Here is a 25,995-nt window from a genome sequence, read left to right on the forward strand (position 1 = left end):
TTGGAAGAACAGGAGCTATCCTTCAAGATGGGCATAGCAACGCTGTGTCTTGTAATATCTAGTACACACTGTTATTTTATACCTTCCACTGTACATAGAAAATGCTTGTAACAGGATCATTCACTAGTTTGTCAAAGTCCTAACCTATACTTGTCTATCCTGAAAACAATCTCCTCCCACCATAAAAGTTCCTTTATCAACATGGCTTTGATGCACTTTGTTTCTTCTGATCTCCTTTTGATCTTCTGTGTTGTGTAAACAGATAGTAGGTCTGTGTTCTGAATAGATAGTAGGCCTGAATTCTGTTGCTGGTGCCAGAACTTTAATTAAAGCTGTAACCTCAGGGAATCTTCGTTCACCTGGCTCCTGTCAGTAGAGATAGGCATCTGTGAGACACAAGCTTGTATTTTGGTTTCGTGAGAACCAAGCTTCCTTGTATTATGATTTAAATATTGCCATTGATGCCCACCTGGCCTTTAATTACAGGCTTTGCAGAGCCTACAAGTTTCCCAGATCTTCCACATTCTTGAGTCTGAGGTGGTCAGAAGTTCACAATATTTCAGCAGTGTCAGTGTGAATCAGCCAGCTGAGGATTCTGGGACTGGCTAAATGAGCCAAAGTTCTGAGCCAAAGTTCTGAATTATTATATCAACCACTATCCAGAGATTTTTCCACTATTTTATATAGCCTCACATACCTAGTCTAGTTATTGCAGTGAAAGTCCCTGGCCAAGGTCCATGTACGACATCTCTGTAATGCCTGTCGGCCGCATGTACTTACTTCCTGCACCGCTCTCCTGCCCTCCCCGGGTCTGCTCGCGGCTCAGGCCAACCTCCACTGCCGCGTTCCTCGGGAGAAAGACTGATACATCACAAATTTCCAGCATAGCTCTCTGCTTCAACGGCAGGGGAAAAGAAAAAACTGATACTTCACGCATATCCAGCATAACTTCAACAGCAGGGGAGAAGAAAAAAAAGGATTCACACTCACAAAGCGGGGAGTAGCTGGCTTGTTACGGCGGTTACTACCCCAAACCAAATGTGCCTGATACTTCACTTTCGATGCATATCCAGCATAGCTCTCTGCTTCAACGGCAGGGGAGAAGAAAAAAACTGATACTTCACGCATATTCAGCATAGCTCCCTGCTTCAACGGCAGGGGAGAAGATAAACAACCAATAAGGGCTGTATAACATAATCTGGGTAAAAACAAATAAGCATGGGTGTAGCTTGCTTATTGCGGCGGTTACTACCCCTACTACCTCTAACTAATCAAGCTAGATATTTCACTTGGATGCAGCTCCATCACCGCTCTCTACATTAATGGTGGGGGTGGAAGGGAAATAGAACCAAGAGCTAAGAGAAACAGATAAGTATGAGAGAAAAAATGAGTGAAGCTTGCTGGGCAGACTGGATGGGCCATTTGGTCTTCTTCTGCCGTCATTTCTATGTTTCTATGTCATTTCTATGACTCCTCGTGGCGACCTGGATGCCGCTGCCACCGACATTCACTTTGGGCCTTTCTAGGGTCATGTGCATGCGCCACTGGGCCCTCCTTTGAAGCCTCTTCGGCGGGAACCTCGGGGGCATCCCTGTTTGATAATGACATCGGACCTGTGTATTTAAGTTCCACCTTTGCCCTCAGCTAGCCGACTTGGCAACAAGTTCCGTACGTCTTTGACTACTGCCTTTGTGTTCCTGTGACTATGCTATCGGGCTTGTGGACTTAGACTCTGTCTAGTATCTGCTCTCAGGGGCCAGTGTGCGCATCGGGGACTTGCTCTCCTAGCCTACCCCACGCCTCAGGCTGGCTCCATGCCTCTTGGATCCTACCCTGCAAGGCCTCCTGCACCTTGGGACTATCTCTGGAACACCTCTGCTATCCATGAGTTCTACCTCAGGGCTTCCCCGCTCCACGGGGTTGTGTCTGCATCCTGACAAGACTGTCTGCGCTTCCCCGCTCCTCGGGGCTGCGCCTACGTATTACTCAAGTGACTGTCAGAGTTTCCCCACTCCTCGGGGTAGCATTATCCTGCTTCTCTGTGACTGTCTAATCCTCCCCGTTCCTCGGGATCGCGTCTATGTACTATATCGAGACTGCCAGCACTCCTGCGCCCTTCGGGGCTGTGCATACATCACCAGTAGAGGCTTGGCTCGGGCTTCCCTGTCCTGGGGGTTGGCAGACAGCATTACCTCATCATCCTCTACGCTGCGTGGTTCCTCCCCTCGGGGTTGCCCCTCCGGAGTACCTCCTGTACGGCCAGTCTCGCACCTCCCTCTCTGTGGTCTGTCTGGCACCTTTCCCTTCGGGGTCCCTGCCCAGGTACTGCCTCTAGCCTGCCTCTCTACTGGGGTATTCTCCTGGCTCCTCGGGACCTCTCAATAGCTTCACCCAGAGCTCCCTGCTGTGTCTGACCTCGCCTTCTGATGGTGCGGACCTGTGGGGCCCCTCCCCACAGGTGGTAACAACTCGCATCTTGGGCCAAGGGCCCACATGCCCACAAACCATATCAGATTGCCTGCCAAGTCCATGGACCCGGCAGAGGTCTCAGTCCTCCAGGCCATTCCTGGCCTGGCACAAAGGATCAGCGAACAGCAAAAATTCTTGGAGTCTCTGGCCACTGCCATAGACAACCTGAGCTCTCATCTAGATGCTACTGTGACTGTCACTACCACATCTATCAAGCTCAATACCTCTACCTCTATGCCGACTGTGCCCTTGCCTGCACCTCCACGCTTTTCAGGGAGCCCTCTATTGTGCTGGGGGGGTTCCTGAATCAATGCAATATGCACTTCTGCCTACAACCTGCCTACTTCCCAGATGTAATCACCAAGACCACATACATCCTGGCCCTTCTGGATGGAAAGGCCTTGGCCTGGGTGTCACCTTTCTGGGAGCGAGCAGATCCAGCCCTTCGGGACCTTCCAGGGTTCCTGGCCCTGTTTTGGTCTGTCTTTGAAGACCCTAGTCGACGAGCTGTGTCCGGATCATCCCTTCTGTATCTTCAGCAAGGCTCTCGCCCTTTAACGGACTACATCATTGAATTCTGAACTCTTGCTTCGGAATTACATTGGGACTCCGACTGCTTACGTTTCATATTTCTCGAAGGGCTGAGTCCTCGGATTAAGGATGAGCTGGCGGCCTGTGAATTGTCCTCCTCCTTGGACTCTCTGATTGACCTTACTGGGCGTATTGACCGTTGATTAAAAGAACGCTCTCTGGAGTCCAGAGCATCCCGGAAGGTTGCACCAGGACCATCCCGAGCTCGACGTTCGTCCTCTCCTAGACCTAATCCACCGCAGAATACAGCAGAGGAGGACCCGTGCAGATGAGTAAGAGTAGACTTTCTCCAAAGGAACGTCGTTGCCGACAGCAGTCTGGCCTCTGCCTGTATTGTGGCCAGTCCAGTCATACCATTGCTTTATGTCCAGTCTGTCTGGGAAACTTCTGGGCCTCGGATCTGATGGAGGACTTCTCCTAGGCCTAACTTCACCGTCTCCTCCACTGACCATTCCCGTATCCATAAAGATGGACAATCAGGAATTCCACACCTTGGCATTGGTGGACTCCGGGGCCAGTGAGAACATCATTCTGAAGCAGCTCACAGAACATCTGCGGATTCCTACTATCCATTCTTCAGTATCCCTACTACTTTCCTCGATCCATAGGGAACCTCTTCCTGGTGAGGTTACCCACACCACAGCTCCCATCCAGCTACACACCGGAACCCTGCATATGGAGACCATCTTGATCCATATCTTAGACAAGGCCATCCATCCTGTAGTATTGGGGCTACCCTGGCTTCAGCAGCACACTCCACAGTTCGAATGGGCCTCCTTACAGCTCTCTCATTGGGGCCCTGCTTGTTACAAGAACTGCCTGGAACCCATCTCACCATTGCCTTGTATGGCAACCGCACCCTCTCTTCCCAGCCTTCTGCTGCAATATGCATCCTTCTCCGATGTGTTCTCTAAGAAGGCCTCGGATACCTTACCTCCTCCTCGCTCATACGACTGCACAATAAACTTACTACCTAATACGGAGCCCCCAGGGGGCAGAATTTACCCTCTCTCGCAGATGGAGACCCAAGCCATGTCGGAATACATTCGTGAAAACCTGGCCAAGGGGTTCATCCGGCCCTCCAAGTCCCCTGTAGGAGCAGGGTTTTTCTTCGTAGGAAAAAAAGATGGCTCCCTGCGTCCCTGCATCGACTACTGTGGCCTAAACAAAATTACCCTCAAGGATCGCTACCTACTGCCTCTCATCTCTGAGCTCTTCGACAGGCTTCAAGGAGCAAAGATATTTTCAAAATTAGACCTCCGCGGGGCCTATAATCTGGTCCGGATCCGCGAGGGCGATGAGTGGAAGACCACCTTTAACACAGGTGACGGTCACTTTGAATACCTTGTGATGCCGTTTGGGTTGTGCAACGCACCCGTGGTATTTCAAAACTTGATGAACGAGTGAACGAGTGCATAGTCATATATCTTGATGATATTCTGGTCTTCTCTCAAGACTTTCAAAGTCATCGCCAGGAAGTCTCTCGAGTTCTTCAGTGGCGGTGAGAGAATCAACTATTCGCCAAGCTTGAGAAGTGTTTTTTCGAACAGGAGACTGTCCCTTTCCTGGGCTATGTGGTATCTAGCCAGGGGTTTAGAATGGACTCTCAGAAACTGAAGAGCATCCGTGATTGGCCTCAACCTACAGGCCTCAAGGCCCTCCAGAGATTCCTTGGCTTCGCCAATTATTATTGCTCTTTCATTCACCATTATTCCACTCTGACCGCACCACTCACAGCCATGACTTGCAAGGGGGCCAGTCCCTCTCAATGGCCCGAAGCTATGACGGCATTTCAGGATTTCAAGGCCGCCTTTCTTAAGGAACCCTGTCTCTGCCATCCGGACCCTACGCGCCCGTTTGTGGTTGAGGTTGATGCCTCTGACGTCAGTGTAGGAGCCGTATTGAGTCAATACTCCACTACTCATATGCTTCACCCCTGTTCTTTTTTTTCTCAACGCTTCTCGCCAGCGGAACGCAATTATGCCATTGGGGTTAAAGAACTGCTGGCCATCAAGTTGGCCTTTGAGGAATGGCGACCCTGGCTTGAAGGGGCACAACACCAGATTACCGTATATATGGATCATAAAAATCTTGAGTATCTACATCATTCCCAGCGTCTGAACCACCGCCAGGCCCGCTGGTCCCTCTTCTTTACGTGATTCAATTTCATACTGCATTACCGCCCAGCCAATAAGAATGGTTGTGCTGACGCCCTCTCCCGGTCATTCATCGCTGAGGATGTACCCAACACACCGTGGCATATCATAGACCCTGCTAAGGTAATTCTGTCAGCCACCTTTCCAGTGCCACCAGGGAAGACTGTGGTCCCTCACCTGCTATGACAGAAGGTTTTGCAATGGGCACACGACTCTCTGACCTCCAGACACCCGGGCCAGTCCAGGACTTTTTCCACCCTTCAACAATACTATTGGTGGCCTACGATTCGAAAGGACACTCAAGCATACGTCAAATCCTGTCCTACATGCGCCCATCTTAAGCCTCCAGCAGGAAAGCCCTGGGGACTCTTGCAGCCACTTCCCATTCCAAGCGAACCCTGGACCCATATCGACTTCAATTGCCTTCCTCACTCAAAATTCACAATGCCTTTCACGTTTCCCTGCTAAAGCCTCTGATTCTCTCTGGATTTTCGAAGAAACCGCCAGATCTCGTACCGTTATCCTCCGAGGCTGATGTCACCTATCAAGTCCAAGATGTCCTGGACATCAGGAAACACGGTAGGAGATGGGAATACCTCCTGTCGTGGGAAGGCTTTGGGCCTGAAGAAAACAGCTGGGAACCCATGGCCAATATCCTGGACAAGGATCTCATTCAACAGTTCCATGCCAAGCATCCTCACAAACCCAAACCCCCGGGGAGGGGCCTTAAGAGGGGGGATACTGTTATGCCCGTCAGTCGTAGACGGCTGCAACCGTGCGTACTTACTTCCTGTACTGCTCTCCTGCCCTCCTCGGGTCTGCTCGCAGCTCAGGCCAACCTCCAACACCGCATTCCTCGGGACTCCTCTTGGCGGCCTGGACGCTGCCACCCACGTCGACTTTGGGCCTTCCTAGGCGCGCGCGTGTGCATGCGCTACCGGGCCTTCCTTTGAAGCCTCTTTGGCAGGAACTTCGGGGGCGTCCCTGTTTGATGATGTCATCGGACCTGTGTATTTAAGCTCTACCATCGCCCTCAGCTAGCCGACTTGGCAACAAATTCCGTATGTCTTCGACTACTGCCATTGTGTTCTTGTGACTACGCTATCAGGCTTGTGGACTTGGACCCTGTCTGGTACCCGCTCCTCGGGGGCCAGTGTGCGCATCAGGGACTTGCTCTCCTAGCCTACCCCGCTCCTCGGGCTTGCTCCATGCCTCCTGGGTCCTACCCTGCAAGGCCTCCTGCTCCTCTGAACTATCTCTGGAACACCTCTGCTATCCGTGAGCTCTACTACAGGGCTTCCCCGCTCCTTGGGGTTGTGCCTGCGTCCTGTACAAGACTGTCTGGCTTCCCTGCTCCTTGGGGCTGGGCCTATGTATTACTCAAGTGACTGCCAGAGCTTCCCTGCTTCTTGGGATCACATCTACTTACTATATTGAGACTGGCAACACGCCTGTGCCCTTTGGGGCTGTGCATACGTCACCAGTAGAGGCTTGGCTCGGGCTTCCATGTCCTGGGAGTTGGCCTACGGCATTACATCATCATCCTCCATGCTGCGCAGCTTCTTCCCTCGGGGTTGTCCCTCCAGAGTACCTCCTGTACAGCTAGTCTTGCGCCTCCTGCTCTGCGGTCTGTCTGGTGCCTTTCCCTTTGGGGTTCCTGCCCAGGTACTGCCTCTAGCCTGCCTCTCTACTGGGGTATTCTCCTGGCTCCTCGAGACCTCTCCATAGCTTCACCCAGAGCTCCCCCCTGTGTCTGACCTCACCTCCCGATGGTGCAGACCTGTGGGGCCCCTCCCCACAGGTGGTAGCAACTCGCATCTTGGGCCAAGGGCCCACATACCCACAAACCATAACAATCTCCTTCTGGAATCCTGCAATCATGGCTCTTGAATACAGCCACTAGGTCTTACCCTTGACCATGACTCCCTTTCCCTGGGGCCTATGAATACTGCCTCTGCAACATCCCCTACCCCAGCTGATCCAGGGGACAGAACACCCAACTTAGGGATCAAACCAGGGACCTTCCACATAGCAATGTGCAACACATGACATTGAGCCACCAGTCCAGCCAGCATCTCTTCCACTTAAGATTTTTTGGTGGATTGCTTCCTAGAAGTCAGAAGGAACTGAAACATTTCATCAGAGAAACCAAGGGAACACATTATTTTGAATCCAATATAGAAGCCAATGCCATGAGAACCAGGGACGGGATGTTAAAGTGAAGTAGTCTTCTTTGGTTTTGCATGATCAGGGTTGGGACTTCCCTAACTGAATTGGCCTCCTGATGAAAATCTGCTGAAGGAGGAGAAAGCAAATTTGTCTTGGCCAAAATGAACCTATGATGATCATAGTTTTTTGGTCTGTTCTGAGTTTTACTAAGATTTCTCAATCAGAGATATTGGAAGATAAGCATACAGAAGACCTGTTACCGAATGAAGGAGAAGCTGTATGATGCTAACCTGCCTTTGAATCCTCTCTGGTACAGAAGCTGAGAACCTTCCTGTTTTGAAGGTATGGAGATTCATATCAGGTGATCCCCACTCGAGAAAGATCTTATTTGCCATCATCTGGTCCAGGAAGCACTTATGGGAGTCTAAGATTTAGCTGAGCTTGTGTGCCAGGACATTTTCTTTCCCTAACAGATATGTAGATTTGAGGGTCATCCTTAAGAGATGGCCCAGCTTTACACTTTGTCAGCTTCCTGACACGTATTCTTGCTTGTTCAGGTAGAGCAATAGTACCTGGTTGTCTGTCTGGACTAAGAAATTTTTGTTGAATACCTGATCATTTAAGGTTTTTAGAGCATTCAGAACTGCCCAAAGTTCCAGAAAATTGATATGGTAGCATCCTTTCTAAACAAACCAGGGGTCTTGGGAAAGAAGTCCTTGCATGTGAGTTCCTAAGCCCAAAGAAGAATTTGATGGTGGGAATTTGGAAGGGTAATCCACAGGTTTAGATCTGAATGGGTAAAATACCAAGGCAGGTATATCTATGATCATTGTGTGATGGCTACAAAACCATGAGGCAGAGGAAGATTCTGCAGCTGAGTATACTACCTATGCGGAGGAACCTGGCTGTGCTCCCCTATAATGTTTCAATGAGCTTTCAGATCAAGTTTAACCTTGTTTTACTTTTTAGTTGGTGTTAGTAAAATTGTATGCACTAGTCCTGACTAGGTTGATATGCAAATATTATCTTCCACAAAACAAAATATTATTTCCCAGCTTCTTTGTTATTGAGATGGAACATAGAAACACAGATGTCAACAGATAAGGACCAATTGGTCTATCCAGTCTGCCCATTAGTGTCTGTCTATTGTGCTGTCACAAATCTTATTTGGGCTGTGGTATTCTTCCTTTGTTTTATCCCATGCATAGAAACATAGACATGATGGGCCTATCTAGTCTGTTCATCGACACCAACTGCTCAGCTCTACAATACCTACTATTACCTCAGAAATCCCCTGTTCTTGTCCTATGATTTCTTAAATTCAGATATTGACCCTTTCTCTATAGCGCCTCACTGAGAGGCTGTCTCATGCATCCTCCACTCTTCCTGCAAATAAATATTCCCTTATATTCTTGAATTCTGCCACTATTCTGGTTCCTATAACCTCCCATGAAAGTCTGTTCCAGGTGTCCTTCCCCCTTTCAGTAAAAATGTGATTTCTCACATTCACTTTGAGCTTCCCTCCCTTTAGCATATGATGACCCCTCTTATCCTTGAATTTTTTATTCTATAGGAAATGCTACTTTTTGGTACTTCATTGAAGCCTTCTATGTTTGTATTACATAGTCCCCTTCTCTTCTTTTCTTTAGTTCCTTCAGTCTATTTATAGCTTAAAGTGCAGGGCATGCAACAATTTTGGTGGACCTCCTTTGAAATACCTTCACCTTATCAATGCCCTTTATAGATGTGATTTCCAAAAAGGAGCATAGTAAACAAAGGAGGATCTCACCACTCTTATGTGAAACAGTGATACCTCTCTTTATGAAGCCAAGTATACTATGGGGTAGATTTTCAAAGGGTTGCGTGCGTAAGATAAGCGCGCAACCCCCGAAAACCTACCCCTACCTCCCCCTGCGCGCGCCGAGCCTATCTTGCATAGGCTCGGTGGCATGCGCAAGCCCCGGGACGCGCATATGTCCTGGGCCTTGCAAAAAGGGCTGGGGCAATAGTATGATTTAGAAAGGAGCCTGATTGATTTTAATGAGAAAATGTTTCCTTTCTAAAAATTAAGGGCTGAGGGGTTTTGAAAGACAGACAGTAGAATTAACTACTTCTCATTTGCTTATTATCTCAGACACACACAAACTCTAAAGAATATACCCTACTATTTAAGAACATAAGAACATGCCATACTGGGTCAGACCAAGGGTCCATCAAGCCCAGCATCCTGTTTCCAATAGTGGCTAATCCAGGCCATAAGAACCTGGCGAGTACCCAAAAACTAAGTCTATTCCATGTTACCGTTGCTAGTAATAGCGGTGGTTATTATCAAAGTCAACTTAATTAATAGCAGGTAATGGACTTCTCGTCCAAGAACTTATCCAATCCTTTTTTAAACACAGCTATACTAACTGCACTAACCACATCCTCTGGCAACAAATTACAGAGTTTAATTGTGCGTTGAGTGAAAAAGAACTTTCTCTGATTAGTTTTTAAATGTGACACATGCTAACTTCATGGAATGCCCCCTAGTCTTTCTATTATCTGAAAGAGTAAAAAAACGATTCACATCTACCCATTCTAGACCTTTCATGATTTTAAACACCTCTATCATATCTCCCCTCAGCTGTCTTTTCTCCAAGCTGAAAAGTCCTAACCTCTTTAGTCTTTCCTTATAGGGGAGCTGTTCTATTCCCTTTATCATTTTGGTAGCCCTTCTCTGTACCTTCTCCATCGCAATTATATCTTTTTTGAGATGCGGCGACCAGAATTGTACACAATATTCAAGGTGCGGTCTCACCATGGAACGATACAGAGGCATTATGACATTTTCCGTTTTATTCACCATTCCCTTTCTAATAATTCCCAACATTCTGTTTGCTTTTTTGACTGCCGCAGCACACTGAACCAATGATTTCAATGTGTTATCCACTATGACGCCTAGTTCTCTTTCTTGGGTAGTAGCACCTAATATGGAACCTAACTTTGTGTAACTATAGCATGGGTTATTTTTCCCTTTATGCATCACCTTGCACTTATCCACATTAAATTTCATCTGCCATTTAGATGCCCAATTTTCCAGCCTCACAAGGTCTTCCTGCAAGTTATCCCAATCTGCTTGTGATTTAACTACTCTGAACAATTTTGTATCATCTGCAAATTTGATTACCTCACTCGTCGTATTTCTTTCCAGATCATTTATAAATATATTGAAAAGTAAGGGTCCCAGTACAGATCCCTGAGGCACTCCACTGCCCACTCCCTTCCACTGAGAAAATTGTCCATTTAATCCTACTCTCTGTTTCCTGTCTTTTAGCCAGTTTGTAATCCATGAAAGGACATCGCCACCTATCCCATGGCTTTTTACTTTTCCTAGAAGCCTCTCATGAGGAACTTTGTCAAATGCCTTCTGAAAATCCAAGAACACTAGATCTACCGGTTCACCTTTATCCACATGTTTATTAACTCCTTCAAAAAAGTGAAGCAGATTTGTGAGGCAAGACTTGCCTTGGGTAAAGCCATGCTGACTTTGTTCCATTAATCCATGTCTTTCTATATGTTCTGTGATTTTGATGTTTAGAAGCTATGTTTGATGTTTCCCCAAGCTATACTTGCCAATCCTTTTTAACCACCAATAAATTGCTCTTCACTCAAAGAATTGAAAGGTGCGGGGCCTCTGGAAGCTGGGGCTGTGGAGTTCAATCCCGATCGCTTGCTATGACCTCTGGAATCCTCTCCCGGGGGATGCTGGGAGCAGTATGCAGATGAACCTTCCGGTCCTCTTCTACTGCAAAAGGTGTGGGGCCTCTGGAAGCTGGAGCTGTTGAGTTCAATCCCTGGATCGCTTGCTGTGACCTCTGGAGTCCTCTCCCAGAGGATGCTGGGAGCAGTATGCAGATGAGCCTTTCGGTCCTCTTCTACTGTAAATGGTGCAGGGTCTCTGGAAGCTGGGACTGTGGAGTTCAATCCCTGGATCACTTGCTGTGACCTCTGGATTCCTCTCCCGGGGGATGCTGGGAGCAGTATGCAGATGAGCCTTCCGGTCCTCTTCCACCGCAAAGGGTGCGGGGCCTCTGGAAGCTGGGGCTGTGGAGTTCAATCCTTGGATCACTTGCTGTGACTTCTGGAGTCCTCTCCTGGGGGATGTTGGGAGCAGTATGCAGATAAGCCTTCCGGTCCTCTTCTACAAGCTTGCTGCAGACTGAGATGCTCTCAGGGCTATGATGCTTGCTATATTTTTGGAGGAGGATGAGGCACAAAGAGGAAAGATCCTGAATTTGGTAAGACATCAGAATGGGAGGAGAGAGTGACTAAGGGATGGAATGAAAGGAATGTGCAGAGAGGTACAGGGAGGGGGAAATGAGTAAAGGGCACAGGGTAAGAAGGCTTGAATAAGTGGTACCCCAAGATGGGGAGGGGGGGGGGGGGGGAGGCACAGAAGCAGTGAGTGAGGAGCACCAGGAAGGGACAGTGAATGAGGGGTATACCTGGGAATTTACAGACTTTGATCTGGAATCACCCAGTAGTGGAATCTCCCAGTACCAGCTCTTGTCCTAATGGTGCTTTTATATGCATCATGAGATGTAGCTCTTTCACACACACAGCCAGTGCTTGCACTGAGAGGAATGTTTGCTGAAGCAGTGCTCATGAAATAGAAGACTTTGGCAGGGTAGAAGACTAGAGCAGGAGAGAGTGAGAGGGACTTCCCCCTACTTACTTGCTAATCTCAGGGTGAGCAAAAACCAAAAGTTCTCAGGGATGGTAAGTAACAATTAAAAAAATTACAGAAGAATTCAATTTATTTAGGTTTTCTACATACCTTTTCTTGCATATTTATAAGTTCCTGGCAGGCTGGGATTGAAGTAAGCCGAATGAGTGCAGATAAGGCCTGGCATCTCCTACTAATCCAGTCCTCTCTGCCACTGGCCTCCTGAACAAGCATTTCAAGCAGATGAAAAGATGCCTCCAGAAGAACCCACTCGACTTGCCGAGATACAGCTCCTTTTTGAAGACACTGGCACAGAGCCTTGGCAGCCCAGTCTGTAACACTATCAAGGTTTTCTTGTTAGGATCAGTCTCAAACCTATTAAGTGCTACAGCATTTCCTATTGGTATAACATACTCTAATCTCTAATACATTCAAAGTGCTAACACAAGTCTATAAATTTCAAAAGTACCATTGTTTGTGTTAGGAGGTCTGCACACTTTTATTCTTTCTTTCTCAATAGCATATTACTAATATCAGTTTCAAATTAGTCTGGTGGATCTTTAGTTTTTGGTCTTGTTCACTTTCTTCCTCTTGTGAGCTTTCAGCCCAACCTATCCCAACTTCCTAATTCTAATTTATGATGAGGGAAGAGAGGGTATCAGATGCTGAAGCATTATAGGTTTTCACTAGTGGTCACCAGGGTTTCTCCTCAATTATACTCCAACCCTCCTCTCTTTGTAACTCGGTTATTACAAAAACATTCCATGGCAGGGAGCACAGGTTGCAGTTTCCTTTAGAACCCTAAATTATACAAAAACAAAAGACATGTATTGGTAAGAAAATATGTCTGGACGATTTATACTATGGTGCGCTGTAGCAGGACAGTAACCTAGAAGGAAGAGCAGAGCTGCAGCTCCCTCCTTGCTGCTGCCATTCTTAGGAGATGGAAACCCATGGTGATAGGGAGGTGAGGCCTGAGAGTGCATACCAGCCGTAGTATCAGCCCCAATAATTTATTTCTCTTTATGTTAAGTAGATGTGGAAGTGACAGGAAGGGAAGGAAATGTGAAGCTCTCTGTTGAGGGGAGGGATGGAGTCTGACATCATGAACCCGATGTAAAAAATATCTTGTTATGTGAATTTTATGCATTATGTATAGCAATCTCGTAACAATTTACACTGTTTTCTAACTATATTCTTATTAAGTTGTTTTACTTTTTATTTTACCAAAATAGAAATATGTAATACATGGGCTTCAAGATAACACAGGTCGCTTGTTTTACTAAAAGTCAGAGATTCCAAGGTTCCAGCAGTTTTAGTTACTTTAAGTCTACTCTGCCACTTTCAATTTGGTAGATCATTAAATACTTCATCAGAGATTTGTGAAGATGGGAATTTCTGGGACGGTTCTCTCCTGGTTTACCTCTTATTTATCTGACTATTGTCAACAAGTGGCATTAGGGAAATATTGATCATCCAAAATTTACCTTGATTTGTGGAGTTCCTCAGGGCTCACTCCTTTCATCCACTTTAATATTTTTTTACAGCAATTTTCTGACAATTTAACATGGCTTTTCATATCTGTGCTGATGATATACAACGATATGCTCCATTAGGACCTAATATGGCTCAATCTATGGCTCAAGTGCTTGGAGGCTGTTGGGAAATGTTCCCAGCAAAATAAAATGTGCTTGAATCCAGCAAAATTAGAAGCCATGCTAATTGGTTGGAACAGCAAGCTACTGGACATTATGCAGTTTAGGTTTGTGAGTTACAACGCTGCAATTTAAAAATAAGTTTGAAATTTGGGGTAGGGATTGATTTTGGATTTATAGATTGCAAAAATTTCTAAAGCTGACTTTTTTCAGTTGTGTAACATAAGAAAGCTTAAAGTGTGGTTTGAGCTATCAGCTTTGAGGGTAGTGATTCAGGTCTTGGTAGGTTCGCAACTAGACCTACCATCTGCTCTGTGTTTTGGTCTCCCCTAAAAGTCTTTAAATTCTTTATATTTTTTACAATTAGTCCAGAATACTAAAGCTTGCCTTCTCTCTGGGATTGGCATTCAGGAACATGTTTCCCCATGCTGAAAGATTTGCATTGATTACTGGTGAGCTAGTGAGCCAAGTTTAAGGTATTCTGTTTAGTTTTTAAAACTTTATGGGGGATTGAGCTTTAAGATAAACTCTCAACTTTTGACTCTTTGTATATTCTCAATTGATTAATTTTTTAACGTGATGAAGGTTTTTTCTTGTTTTCTTCCTTGAAGGAACTCAGCTGGTGATTACACATCAAAGAGCATTCTCAGTTATAACACCCTGTATTTGGAATCAGTTACCTAATGTAATACTTTTATTACAAGATCTGCTTATTTTTTCAAGCATTTAAAATTTTGGCTTTTCATACAGGCATTCTGATTGTTTTATAGTTCCTCTGGTTTTTTTTTTATTTTTTATTTATTTTATTTGAGATGTCATTATTTTATTGGTGTTTTGATTCATGATTTTTTGGGTAAGTGGAATTGGAAATGGGCTTGGTTGAATTATTTTATTTTCTATATTATGTTTTATAGGTATTTTATTGTTTTATGATTTTAGTTATTTTATTTTTATTTTATTTATTTTAATGGATATTGATTTATTTTGTGATAGTGGGAGCTTTGAGGTTGGGTGGGGTCTCTTTTTTTATTGTTTTTGAAACTCACTTTAAATTTGTAAAAAAGTAAGTATATAATAAATATTTAAATAAATAAATGAAGCTCATATATTTTTACTTTTTCTTATAAAGTAAGAAATAAAAGTAAGACAATCTTCTAAGATTCCAGTTTTCTCCAGGATCTATTGGAAACTCCTAGCCAACAGACTTGAATTCTGCATTTCCTAACTCCATAGTATACAATGTCAAAATGTTGATTGAAGTCTTTGTAAGAGTGCTATAGTAGACTAGCATACCAGTTGGCCTGGATGAAAATAAGCATGGAGGAAACAGCATTGCAGGTATTACTTATTTATTTAGAACAGCCCTTTAAAGATAAAATTCCTTCTTTTCACAGTGTAGATAAGTAGTAAACAAAAAAATGCTACACAAAAGTAGTTCTCTCTGTTACGCACGCCAGCCTTGGCAGACCTGTGGCTCGGCCCCCTCACTGGCGCAGGGTTCTTTTTCATTATGAAGAAGGACGGATCTTTAAGACCATGTATCGGCTACTGTGGTCTGAATGTGATCACTCTCAAGGATAAGTACCCTCTGCCCTTGATATCTGAATTATTTGATCGGCTACACTGAGCCTCTATCTTCACGAAGTTAGACTTACGTGGAGCCTATAACTTGGTGCATATCTGCCCTGATGACATCTGGAAGATGGCTTTCAACACCAGAGATGGACATTACGAATATTTAGTGATGCCCTTTGGCCTTTGTAATGCACCTGCAGTTTTCCAGCGAATGATTAATGAAATCTTCAGGGATCTCTTGTACATCAAAGTTGTGGCATACCTTGATGACATTCTTATCTTCTCCAAGGACCTGGCCATGCACTGTACCGAAGTTCATACTGTACTTAAACGTCTTTGGGAGAACCATCTGTTCGCAAAATTGGACAAGTGCCTGTTTGAAAAATCCAGCTTGCCCTTCCTAGTGTACATAATCTCCCAATAAGTATTCTCGATGGATCTTGTGAAACTAAGGGGAATCCAAGACTGGCCACAACCCGTGGTCCTGAAGGCACTTCAACGTTTTCTAGGTTCACGAATTAATACCGCCACTTTATACCGCACTACTCTACGTTGGCGGCTCCTCTTACAGCTCTAACCCTTAAGGGTCAGGACACCTGAAACTGGACCCCGGAGGCTATTTCCACCTTTTATTGCCTCAAAGAAGCTTTCCTAACTGGATCCTGTCTCCATCATCTGCACCCAAATCGTCCTTTCCTGGTTGAGGTAGATGCCTCTGCGAATGGAGCAGGGGTGGTCCTGAGCCAAATCTCTGCTTCCGGATTCCTTCTACTCACACAAATTCTATGCTGCAGAACAAAATTACAGCATTGGAGACCACGAGTTACTCGCCATCAAGCTGGCTTTGGAGGAATAGCACCCTTGACTACAGGGCGCCCAACATAAATTTACAGTGTTCACAGATCATAAAAACCTGGAACACTTGAGCCAAGCCCAACGTCTCAACACCCGTCAAGCCCGATGGGCTCTGTTCTTTTCCAGATTTAACTTCGGGCTTTGCTACCGCCCGGCAGAGAAAAATATCCTGGCAGATGCCCTGTCTCACTCGTTTGAACCTGAAAACAAACCCGATGAACCCGGTCATATTATTGACCCAGCCTGCATTTGTCTTTTGGCTACTCATCCTGTTCCTAAGGGAAAAACGGTGGTGCCCTATTGACTCCATGAAAGAGTCCTCCGGTGGGCACATGACTCTAAGTTTCCCAGCCACCCAAGATGAGCGCGAACCTTAGCACTGCTTCAGCAGTTCTTCTGGTGGCCCACTATGGCCTCTGATGCTAAAGTGTACGTCGATTCTTGCAGCACCTGCGTTCAACAGAAACCCCCGGTTGGGTGACCTTGGGGTTTACTCCAGCCACTCCCAGATCCCGAAGAACTGTGGACACATCTTTCCACGGATTTCATTGTGGACTTACCACCATCTAAAGGCCACATAGTCATATGGGTTACAATTGGCAGATTCTCCAAAATGGCCCATTTTGTTCCACTGCCGAGCCTACCATCTGCACCTGAATTGGCAAGCTTGTTCTTTTGACACATCTTCCGACTACACGGCTTACCCAAGGACATTGTTTCTGACAGAGGCCCACAATTCATTGCCAGATATTGGTGCGCCCTTTGTAAAAAGTTTGGCATTAACATCTGTTTAACAACAGCATACCATCCTCAAGCCAATGGTCAAGCCGAGCGTACAAACCGCTCCTTGAAGTCCTTCCTCCACGCATATATAAACGATCATCAGGACAATTGGTTGGAGCTTCTTCCTTGGGCGGAGTTCTCCCAGAACTCCCACATTGCTGCTGTCACAGGTACGTCGCTCTTTTCCATCGTTTACGGGAAACAACCGCAACCACCGCTACCCATACCATTGTCAGTGCTTTCTCCTGCTGCTCAAGCCACTGCCGATGCCCTCAAGGCACTCTGGAACCAGACGAATCTTTGCTTACACCAGTCCGCTTCCTGGGCCAAGAGATCTGCTGACAGCCATCGACGCTCAGCTCCTGAGTTCCTTCCTAGCCAGAAAGTCTGGTTAAGCCCCCATTATATTCAACTCAAGTTACCTTCTCAGAGGTTTGCACCAAGGTATATTGGACCTTTTCCAATCATTCGTCGTGTCAGACCGGTAACCTACCAACTCTGGCTGCCGCCTATATTGGGAATCCACAATACGTTTCACGTATCACTCCTAAAACCGGTGGTCCTATCCTGGCCTTCACGAAAGGCTCCTGCACTGCCTCTGCTGGTTGCAGAGACTGACACCACTTACAAGGTCCACAAAGTCCTTGATGCCCACCGTAGGGGCCACCGGTGGGAATACTTCCTTTCCTGGGAGGGTTACGGCCCTGAAGAAAATTCGTGGGAGCCAGCCTGTAACACTCTGGATAAGAAACACCTCCTCCAGTTTCATCGTGCCCATCCGGGTGAACCCAGACCTCCAAGGGGGGGCATAGAGGGGGGGGGGTACTCTTACACGCGCAGGCTGCAGCAGACCCACGGCTTGGCCCCCTCACCTCTCTCAAAGTGATCCAGCACCTGGTCCCTCATCTCTGGCAGCTGTTGGCCGATGGCTCCGTCCTCGGGCCACCCCTGGGGCCTCTGGCTCTGCTACAGTTCTTGATACTCCACGTTGGGCCTCTCCACGTGGCCCGCGGAGAGACGCCATCACGACCAACGCCACACCACTCCCTAGGTGTGCGCGCGTGCACAGCTGATCCTTTAATAGGGCCCGTGGCGGGAATCTGGCCGTGGCCCCGGATGATGACATTGGCTAAGCTCCGGTATATAAGGCTCCACTCTCTCAAATTGCCTTTGCAACAGGTCCCCTCGCTAGTTGAGTGCTTGTTGCTTCTTCTGTTCCTGGTTCCTGATCCTGATTGCCTTCGTTCCTGTTTCCTTGTTCCTGAGTTCCTGTTCCTTAGTCTTTCCTTCAGATTGCAAATCTGGTTTGACCTCTGCATCGCCTGACTACTCCGTTGCCTCTCTCCAGCCTCGGACCTCTGCATTGCCTGACTACTCCATTGCCTCTCTTCAACCTCGGACCCCTGCATTGCCTGACTACTCTGTTGCCTCTCTCCAGCCTCAGACCTTTGCATCGCCTGACCACGCTGTTGCTTCTCTCCAGCCCTAGACTTCTGCTTCGTCTAGCCATCTTTTGACTCTCTCTTCATCCAGACCTCAGCCTTGCTTGCCACTGCTTCCAGCCTACCACCTGTCCTGAACCCAGCTTGCTTAAAGATGCCTCTTCAGCCTTTGTCCTGGACGTGGTTCATTCAGGCTTTGGCCTGCTCTTGCTTGGGTGTGGTCTGTCAGACTCTGTTCCTATTGGCGCCCAGGTCTCCAGGACTCCGCCCCATCCAGTACAGACTGTTACCTACACTGGTTGCTGCCTCTGGGCTGACCTCGATCCACCCATCGACGACCACTGACGGAGGCTTCCGTGTTTACTAATGAGGATGTTGGGGAGATACCAGTTCCGGAGATGGTTTTCAGGGGTGATGAGTCAGACGAACTGAACAAAATCACTGTGAACCTGGAAGATGTAGTAGGCCAGATTGACAAACTAAAGAGTAGCAAATCACCTGGACTGGATGGTATGCATCCTAGGGTACTGAAGGAACTGATAAATGAAATTTCTGAACTATTAATTAAAATTTGTAACCTATCATTAAAACCATCCATTGTACCTAAAGACTGGAGGGAGGCCAATGTAACCCCAATATTTAAAAAAGGCTCCAGGGGAGATCCGGGTAACTATAGACCAGTGAGCCTGACTTCAGTGCGGGGAAAAATAGTGGAAATTATTCTCAAGATCAAAATCATAGAGCATATAGAAAGACATGGTTTAATGGAACACAGTCAACATGGATTTACCCAAGGGAAGTCTTGCCTAACAAATCTGCTTCATTCTTTTGAAGGGGTTAATAAATATGTGGATAAAGGTGAACCGGTAGATGTAGTGGATTTGGATTTTCAGAAGGCGATTGACAACGTCCCTCATGAGAGGCTTCTACGAAAACTAAAATGTCATGGGATAGGAGGCAATGTTCTTTCGTGGATTACAAACTGGTTAAAAGACGGGAAACGGACAGTAGGATTAAATGGTCAATTTTCTCAGTGGAAAAGGGTAAACAGTGGAGTGCCTCAGGGATCTGTACTTGGACCTGTGCTTTTCAATGTATATATAAATGATCTGGAAAGGAATACGATGAGTGAGGTTATCAAATTTGTGGATGATACAAAATTATTCAGAGTAGTTAAATCACAAGCAGACTATGATACATTACAGGAGGACCTTGCAAGACTGGAAGATTGGGCATCCAAATGGCAGATGAAATTTAATGTGGACAAGTGCAAGGTGTTGCATATAGGGACAAATAACCCTTGCTGTAGTTACACGATGTTAGGTTCCATATTAGGAGCTACCACCCAGGAAAAAGATCTAGGCATCATAGTGAATAATACTTTAAAATCGTCGGCTCAGTGTGCTGCAGCAGTCAAAAAAAGCAAACAGAATGTTAGGAATTATTAGGAAGGGAATGGTTAATAGAACGGAAAATGTCATAATGCCTCTATATCACTCCATGGTGAGACCGCACCTTGAATAATGTGTACATTTCTGGTTGCCGCATCTCAAAAAAGATATAGTTGCGATGGAGAAGGTACAGAGAAGGGCAACCGAAATGATAAAGGGGATGGAACAGCTCCCCTATGAGGAAAGGCTGAAGAGGTTAGGGCTGTTCAGCTTGGAGGAGAGATGGCTGAGGGGGGATATGATAGAGGTCTTTAAGATTATGAGAGGTCTAGAACGAGATGTGACTCGGTTATTTACACTTTCGAATAATAGAAGGACTAGGGGGCAATCCATGAAGTTAGCAAGTAGCACATTTAAGACTAATCAAAGAAAATTCTTTTTCACTCAACGCACAATAAAGCTCTGGAATTTGTTGCCAGAGTATGTAGTTAGTACAGTTAGTGTAGCTGGGTTCAAAAAAGGTTTGGATAAGTTCTTGGAGGAGAAGTCCATTAATGGCTATTAATCAAGTTTACTTAGGGAATAGCCACTGCTATTAATTGCATCAGTAGCATGGGATCTTCTTTGTTATGAACCCTCCTGTAGCGGGGCTACGGGAGGTGCCTTACCTCTTCCTGGAGGCCGCTCCAAGCCAGGGTCTCGCCTGTGAACTGTCCAGGATTTGCTCCAGGGCCTGGGAGGCCTCGATGTCCTTGGGGCCTGCCGGAGGCTGCTTGTGTTTGCATGGACTTCCTGGTTTGAGCCACGCCCTTCCCTAGGGGCCGGCCCGCAGCATTTCTCCATAGTTATAGGGCCAGCTAGGTGTGGGCCTGCCAAACTCCTCCCAGGGAGTCGCCAGTCTGCAGCCCTATAAAAGGACTTCAGCTTCAGTCTGTCTTTGCCTTGCATCATTGTGACTTCCCTCTGGAGGCTCCCGCCTGCCAGAGCCTTGTAAGGTCTTCTGTTCTTCGTGGAGCTCCTCGTCTCGTCTGCTTTTATACTACGTCTTCGTGTCTTGATGTTTTGCCTGAGGTCCCTGACCATGTCCTGATGTTCCGCCATGATCTTCCTCATCCTATTGTGACTGCCTGCCAGGATGTTCTTCCCTGCGTCTTCGTCATGAGCTCCGGGCCTTCTGACCTGTTGGGCCTAGGAGTGGCCAACAGGTGGGATCTGACCCTGCTCCCTGGAGTGTCTGTTCCCGCCAGCCTTGGGGGAAGCTTCTGATGACACTGGCTTCATCATTAGAGTTCCTCCTTGCCTGGGTCTGCCCTGCGCTTGTCCCGTTCTCAGTAGTGGGTCAGGGTGGTCCATGACCAGCCCATTGGGTCCGCCAGTGAAGGTGGGCTGTGTAGGGCACCCTGAGAGACAGTGCCAATGTCCTCCTGCCTTATGTCTCGTCTTGTTTGGATCAAGTTCCTCGTCATGCTTGTGATGCCGTCGCATCAGCCCAGTCTTGTCCGAGATGCCGTCACATCAGTCATAGTCCTGTCTACGTGTCAAGGCCTCCATCTGCCCTCAACCTCAGGCCAGGCCTGCTGCTCCAATGCCGATCAAGCGGCAGGTCCAAAAGGGCTTGGAACAGTTGGAGGACCATTCCCCTACCAACATCACATGTTGTTGGCTCTGGGAGCTTGCAGGCCTGGCAGAGGGTCAGCCCGTCAGCCATGCGGAGCCACTGTCAACCCTCGGCTCGACCCTGAAGGTCTGGGCCCGGGCTGAGGCCCAAGGGCACACTAAACACCCCCATATGTAACATTCTTAGTGTTTGGGAAATTGCCAGGTTCTTGTGGCCTGGTTTGGCCTCTGTTGGAAACTAGTGATGTGAATCTTTTATCTGACGACTGAAAATACCGGACGATATTTTCAATCTCGTCAGATATCGGGGAATCCCCGATAGCGATAGGAAACCCCACGATTAATTTCGTGGGGTTCTCTTATCGTTTTAGGGGGAGGGGCGAGAAAAAAGGGCACTCAAAAATAACCCCCAAACCCCCCCTTTAAATTTAATTATTTCGAATCCCCCACCCTCCCGACCACCCCTCCAAACTTTTTTAAAGTATCTGGTGGTCCAGCAGGGGTCCCGGGAGCGATCTCCCACTCTCGGCCGTTGGCTGCCACTAATCAAAATGGCGCCGATGGCCCTTTGCTCTTACCATGTGACAGGAGCTATCGATGCCACTATAGTACAATTTTATTATTTTGAAGACTAGCTCCAAGTATCTAGTCTGTTTCTTTTGAATCCAAAGAAGCCATAAGCCAGGATATCTAAGAGTGAGAACATCTTTGCTTAAAACTAAGGAGAGTTTAAGAGACTGTTGGAGGGTCCCTACCCCTGTGAACTTACAGCCTCACAGGTTTATACTTCTCTCCACCAGAAGTACCTCAGCATCCCAACAGCCTACTGAGAACTTTGGACTGTATTTGAGAGGGGTAAAGGAGATTTGGGAGAGACTGTAACCCTGGGGATTGTTGTCCCTGCATTCTGGGAAGCCCGCAAAGAGGGGGGTACACATAGGATCTTTAATATTTCCAAACATTAATAAAGGGTTTCCCAAATTTTGTCCTGGTGACCCCACAGCTAGTTTGGTTTTCAGGCTATTCATAATGAATATGCATGAGATTAATTTGCGTATATTGTGTTCCCAACATTTGCAAATTGTGCATAGCTTGAAAACCAAACTGACTGAGGGACCACCAGGACAGGTTTTGGAAATCCTGCCTTACCAAATAAGTCAAGCACTAGTTTTCCTGAATTGAATAACTGAGCAGTTTATTGTGACTTGAATAAATACAGTGATACAGAAATATGGTACTCACATATGAAGAATCTGGTCAGCTGTCAGGTTGATGTTAGATGGTTTCATAGACAATTTCCTTAGTAAGATAGCCATCTTTAAAAATCCTCTCAGCAACTGAACATTCAATAGTGAAAATGAATTTTCAGCTTGAAGAACCTTGGAACTGAATAAAAGCCCCAAAACATGGTTAGGTCAAACAATGCAGCATTTTAAAATCTTTTGATAGCATCTTTTCAAGATTGTTTTCTCTTATTTTACAATTTATGCTAATGGAAAATGATTTTATGTTATGACCCATAACATTCCATTGATGAAAACTAAAGTCTCTCAGTAACAATTTATACTAACATAAGGCAAATAGTTTTCTCAAAAAAATAAGGGACTGAGTCACACCTCCACAACTGATTATATCTGAGGGATTTAAATACCAGAAATATAGAATATAGAAACAGATGATTTGTCAGCAGATAAGGCCCATCTAGTCAGCCCAATTTCATTCCTGGTGCAATGCCAAACACCCCAGCTGTTTTTGTTTTTGATTTTTGCTTTCCCCTCTGTCTATCCCATGATTTCTTGAATTTTGTTACAGGTTTTGTCTTTACCACCTCTATTAGGAGGAAATTCCATGCATCCACCGCCTTTTCTGTACAGAAATATTTCCTGTTGCTACTCCTGTCTATCTCCTTGGAGCCACATACCATGACCTTTTGTTTTGAAGCATTGTTTCCTCTGAATAACTTTCTTCTTTGATACCTTAGAGGTATTTGAAAGACTTTGTAATAATCCTTCTGTCTTTTCTCTCTTCTAGGATATACATATTTAACTTCTCATTCAAAAATTAATGAAGACACAAAACACCTACCTCAACTTTCCACTAAATCTTTCACCAAAATTTGTATCCTTAGTTCAACTACAGTCCTTCCTCCTCTCAGCATAGACTCAGAGGTACATGCAAAGCAGGCTTTTATATGTTCTTGTCAGGGGTGGGAGCCAGGAAACAGCATGTGTGGTTGTGCAAATGCATGCAAAGCTGTGAATGCAGGTTATACTGCTGTGCTGATAAGATTCATTGAGGGGTAGATTTTAAAAATTTGCGCGATTGCGTACTTTTGTTCGCGCACCAGGCGCGAACAAAAGTACGCTGGATTTTATAAGATACGCGCGTAGCCGCGCGTATCTTATAAAATCCGGGGTCGGCGCGCGCAAGGGAGTGCACATTTGTGCAACCTGCGCGCGCCGAGCCCAGCGCGCGCTGCCTGTTCCCTCCGAGGCCGCTCCGATTTTGGAGCGGCCTCGGAGGGAACTTTCCTTCGCCCTCCCTTCCCCTACCTAACCCACCCCCCCAGCCCTATCTAAACCCCCCCTTACCTCTGTTGCACGATTTACGCCTGCTAAAAGCAGACGTAAAGATTTACGCGTGCAGGGCATTTAAAATCCGCCCCTGAATGTTTGAACCCTGCCGCCCAGCAAAGCTGGAATATGCATTGTTGAATATATAATTTATTGAAAAATTCTGCCAGCCAGAGACAGAAACACATATAAATATGGAAAGAAATCTGACAGACTTGTGGCATGTCTGATAAAGTAAATAGGTGACAACTAAGCCTGGTGATATCATCATAAGCCACTTTGAACTCAGGAGTTGCTGCCTGCTGTGCAGAGGGATCAGAGTGTGATTTCCAGCTCAAATTTTCTGCTTCAAGGGTTAGCCAGGGCTGGGGGTGCTGTGGAAACAACATTCACAGCACCTGTAAGGGAGGGAGGGAGTCATAGTTGTCAGGCAATGGAGATACTTAGTGGCTGAATTTAGGGCCCATGATTGCAGGGTTATAAAAGAGATCTGGTACATGGCCCCTGGCCAAAGACCATCACTGCAATGACAATAAAGTAAATTTGTGTGAGTGTGTGTGTGGTGGGGGGGGGGAAGGGTGGAATATAAAATAAGGGAATACATTTCCAGGGACCTGCAAATGAAGGCTGAAGTGCAAGATCCCAGCCCTGGTGGCAACTGAGCTGGAAGGCCAAAGAAGCACAATTTTTTTTTTTTTATTATTTATTTCTCATTTTCAATACATAATTCAATAATACAATTGAACTTTCACTAAGGAGATAAGGTATTTGTTACATACATCATATAAATTTCCAAATAAAGAATTTTTTATCTTCCTTATTTCCATAATACTAAACTAGTATGTAAGGAGAGAAAGTTAAGCAAGAATATAAACTAAAGAAAAAAAAATTGAAAGTACCCTAAAATAAGAAAATATAAGGGTTTCACAGGAATAAAGTTTTACCCAATATTGGATTAGGTCTGGTCTTCACTCTTTTGACTACGATATTCCTCCAGGAATTTTTCAAGATGCTCTGGCTCAAAATATATATACTTTTTACCATCAACATACATTACCACTTTACATGGAAATCTAACAGAAATGTTAATTCCAAATGTTCTTGCTTGGTTAGCTAATCCTAAAAATTTTTTCCTTCTCAACTGAGTTTCCCTAGCTACGTCAGGGTATGCCCATATCTTTTGGCCAAGATATAAGGAGGACCTTTTTTCCAAAAACATTTTCAATATTTTTTCCCTTTCAGATGAAAGGGAAAACTTTACCAACAATGTACCCCTCCTTTCAACTTGTGCACTAAAGGATGTTTCTATCAAAGCTGTTACATTTAATGTTGTATCCTGTTGGTCTAATACTTCCTCATTATTTTTCCAATTTATAAAGTAGGCACTCACTATTTTAGGAAACTTCTCCAAGAAGCACAATTTAACAACAAGGCTTTCCTGTGACTGACAATATCTCCTAAACATAGAGAATCTCTTCAGAGGCCACTGACAGATGAGGACGTAGATAAAGCAATTGCTTCCTTCAGTGTCAGGAAGTCTTCTGGACTGTAGCATTCTGATTGAAGTGAAACATAGAAACATATAGAAACATAGAAATGACAGCAGAAGAAGACCAAACGGCCCATCCAGTCTGCCCAGCAAGCTTTGCACATTTTTTTTTCTCATACTTATCTGTTACTCTTGGCTCTTAGTAACCTTTTGGTTCTATTTCCCTTCCACCCCCACCATTAATGCAGAGAGCAGTGTTGGAACTGCATCTATGTGAAATATTTAGCTTAATTAGATAGGGGTAGTAACTGCAGCAATAAGCAAGCTACACCCATGCTTATTTGTTTTCCCAGACTATCAGCTCGATACTGTAAGGTGCGGTTGGAGATTAACTCGCTGTGGGCGCACAATTGGGACGCGTAAGGCGATCCTGCGATACAGTCTCCAGTTTCACGCGTCCTTAGTGCTTCTTGAAACCGACCCGTAACCTTTTCCGCATGCAGCATGTATATGATATGTAAA

The 25,995-nt window shown here is 45.8% G+C and overlaps 1 protein-coding gene across 5 annotated transcripts in view; it reads right to left on the bottom strand.

Annotated features, from left to right (window-relative positions):
* Nucleotides 1-25,995, bottom strand: part of LOC115087006 — a 326,242-nt gene that overhangs the window by 78,346 nt on the left and 221,901 nt on the right. For all 5 annotated transcript variants that reach the window (XM_029593593.1, XM_029593595.1, XM_029593598.1 and 2 more), the window contains 2 exons: nucleotides 22,654-22,797; nucleotides 12,205-12,433 (listed from right to left, as the gene is read on the bottom strand). In XM_029593593.1, the coding sequence (XP_029449453.1) occupies nucleotides 12,205-12,433; nucleotides 22,654-22,797 (373 nt within the window). The remainder of the gene's footprint in view (nucleotides 1-12,204; nucleotides 12,434-22,653; nucleotides 22,798-25,995) is intronic.

This window comes from Rhinatrema bivittatum, chromosome 3 (assembly GCF_901001135.1).
Source record: "Rhinatrema bivittatum chromosome 3, aRhiBiv1.1, whole genome shotgun sequence".
NCBI lineage: Eukaryota > Metazoa > Chordata > Amphibia > Gymnophiona > Rhinatrematidae > Rhinatrema > Rhinatrema bivittatum.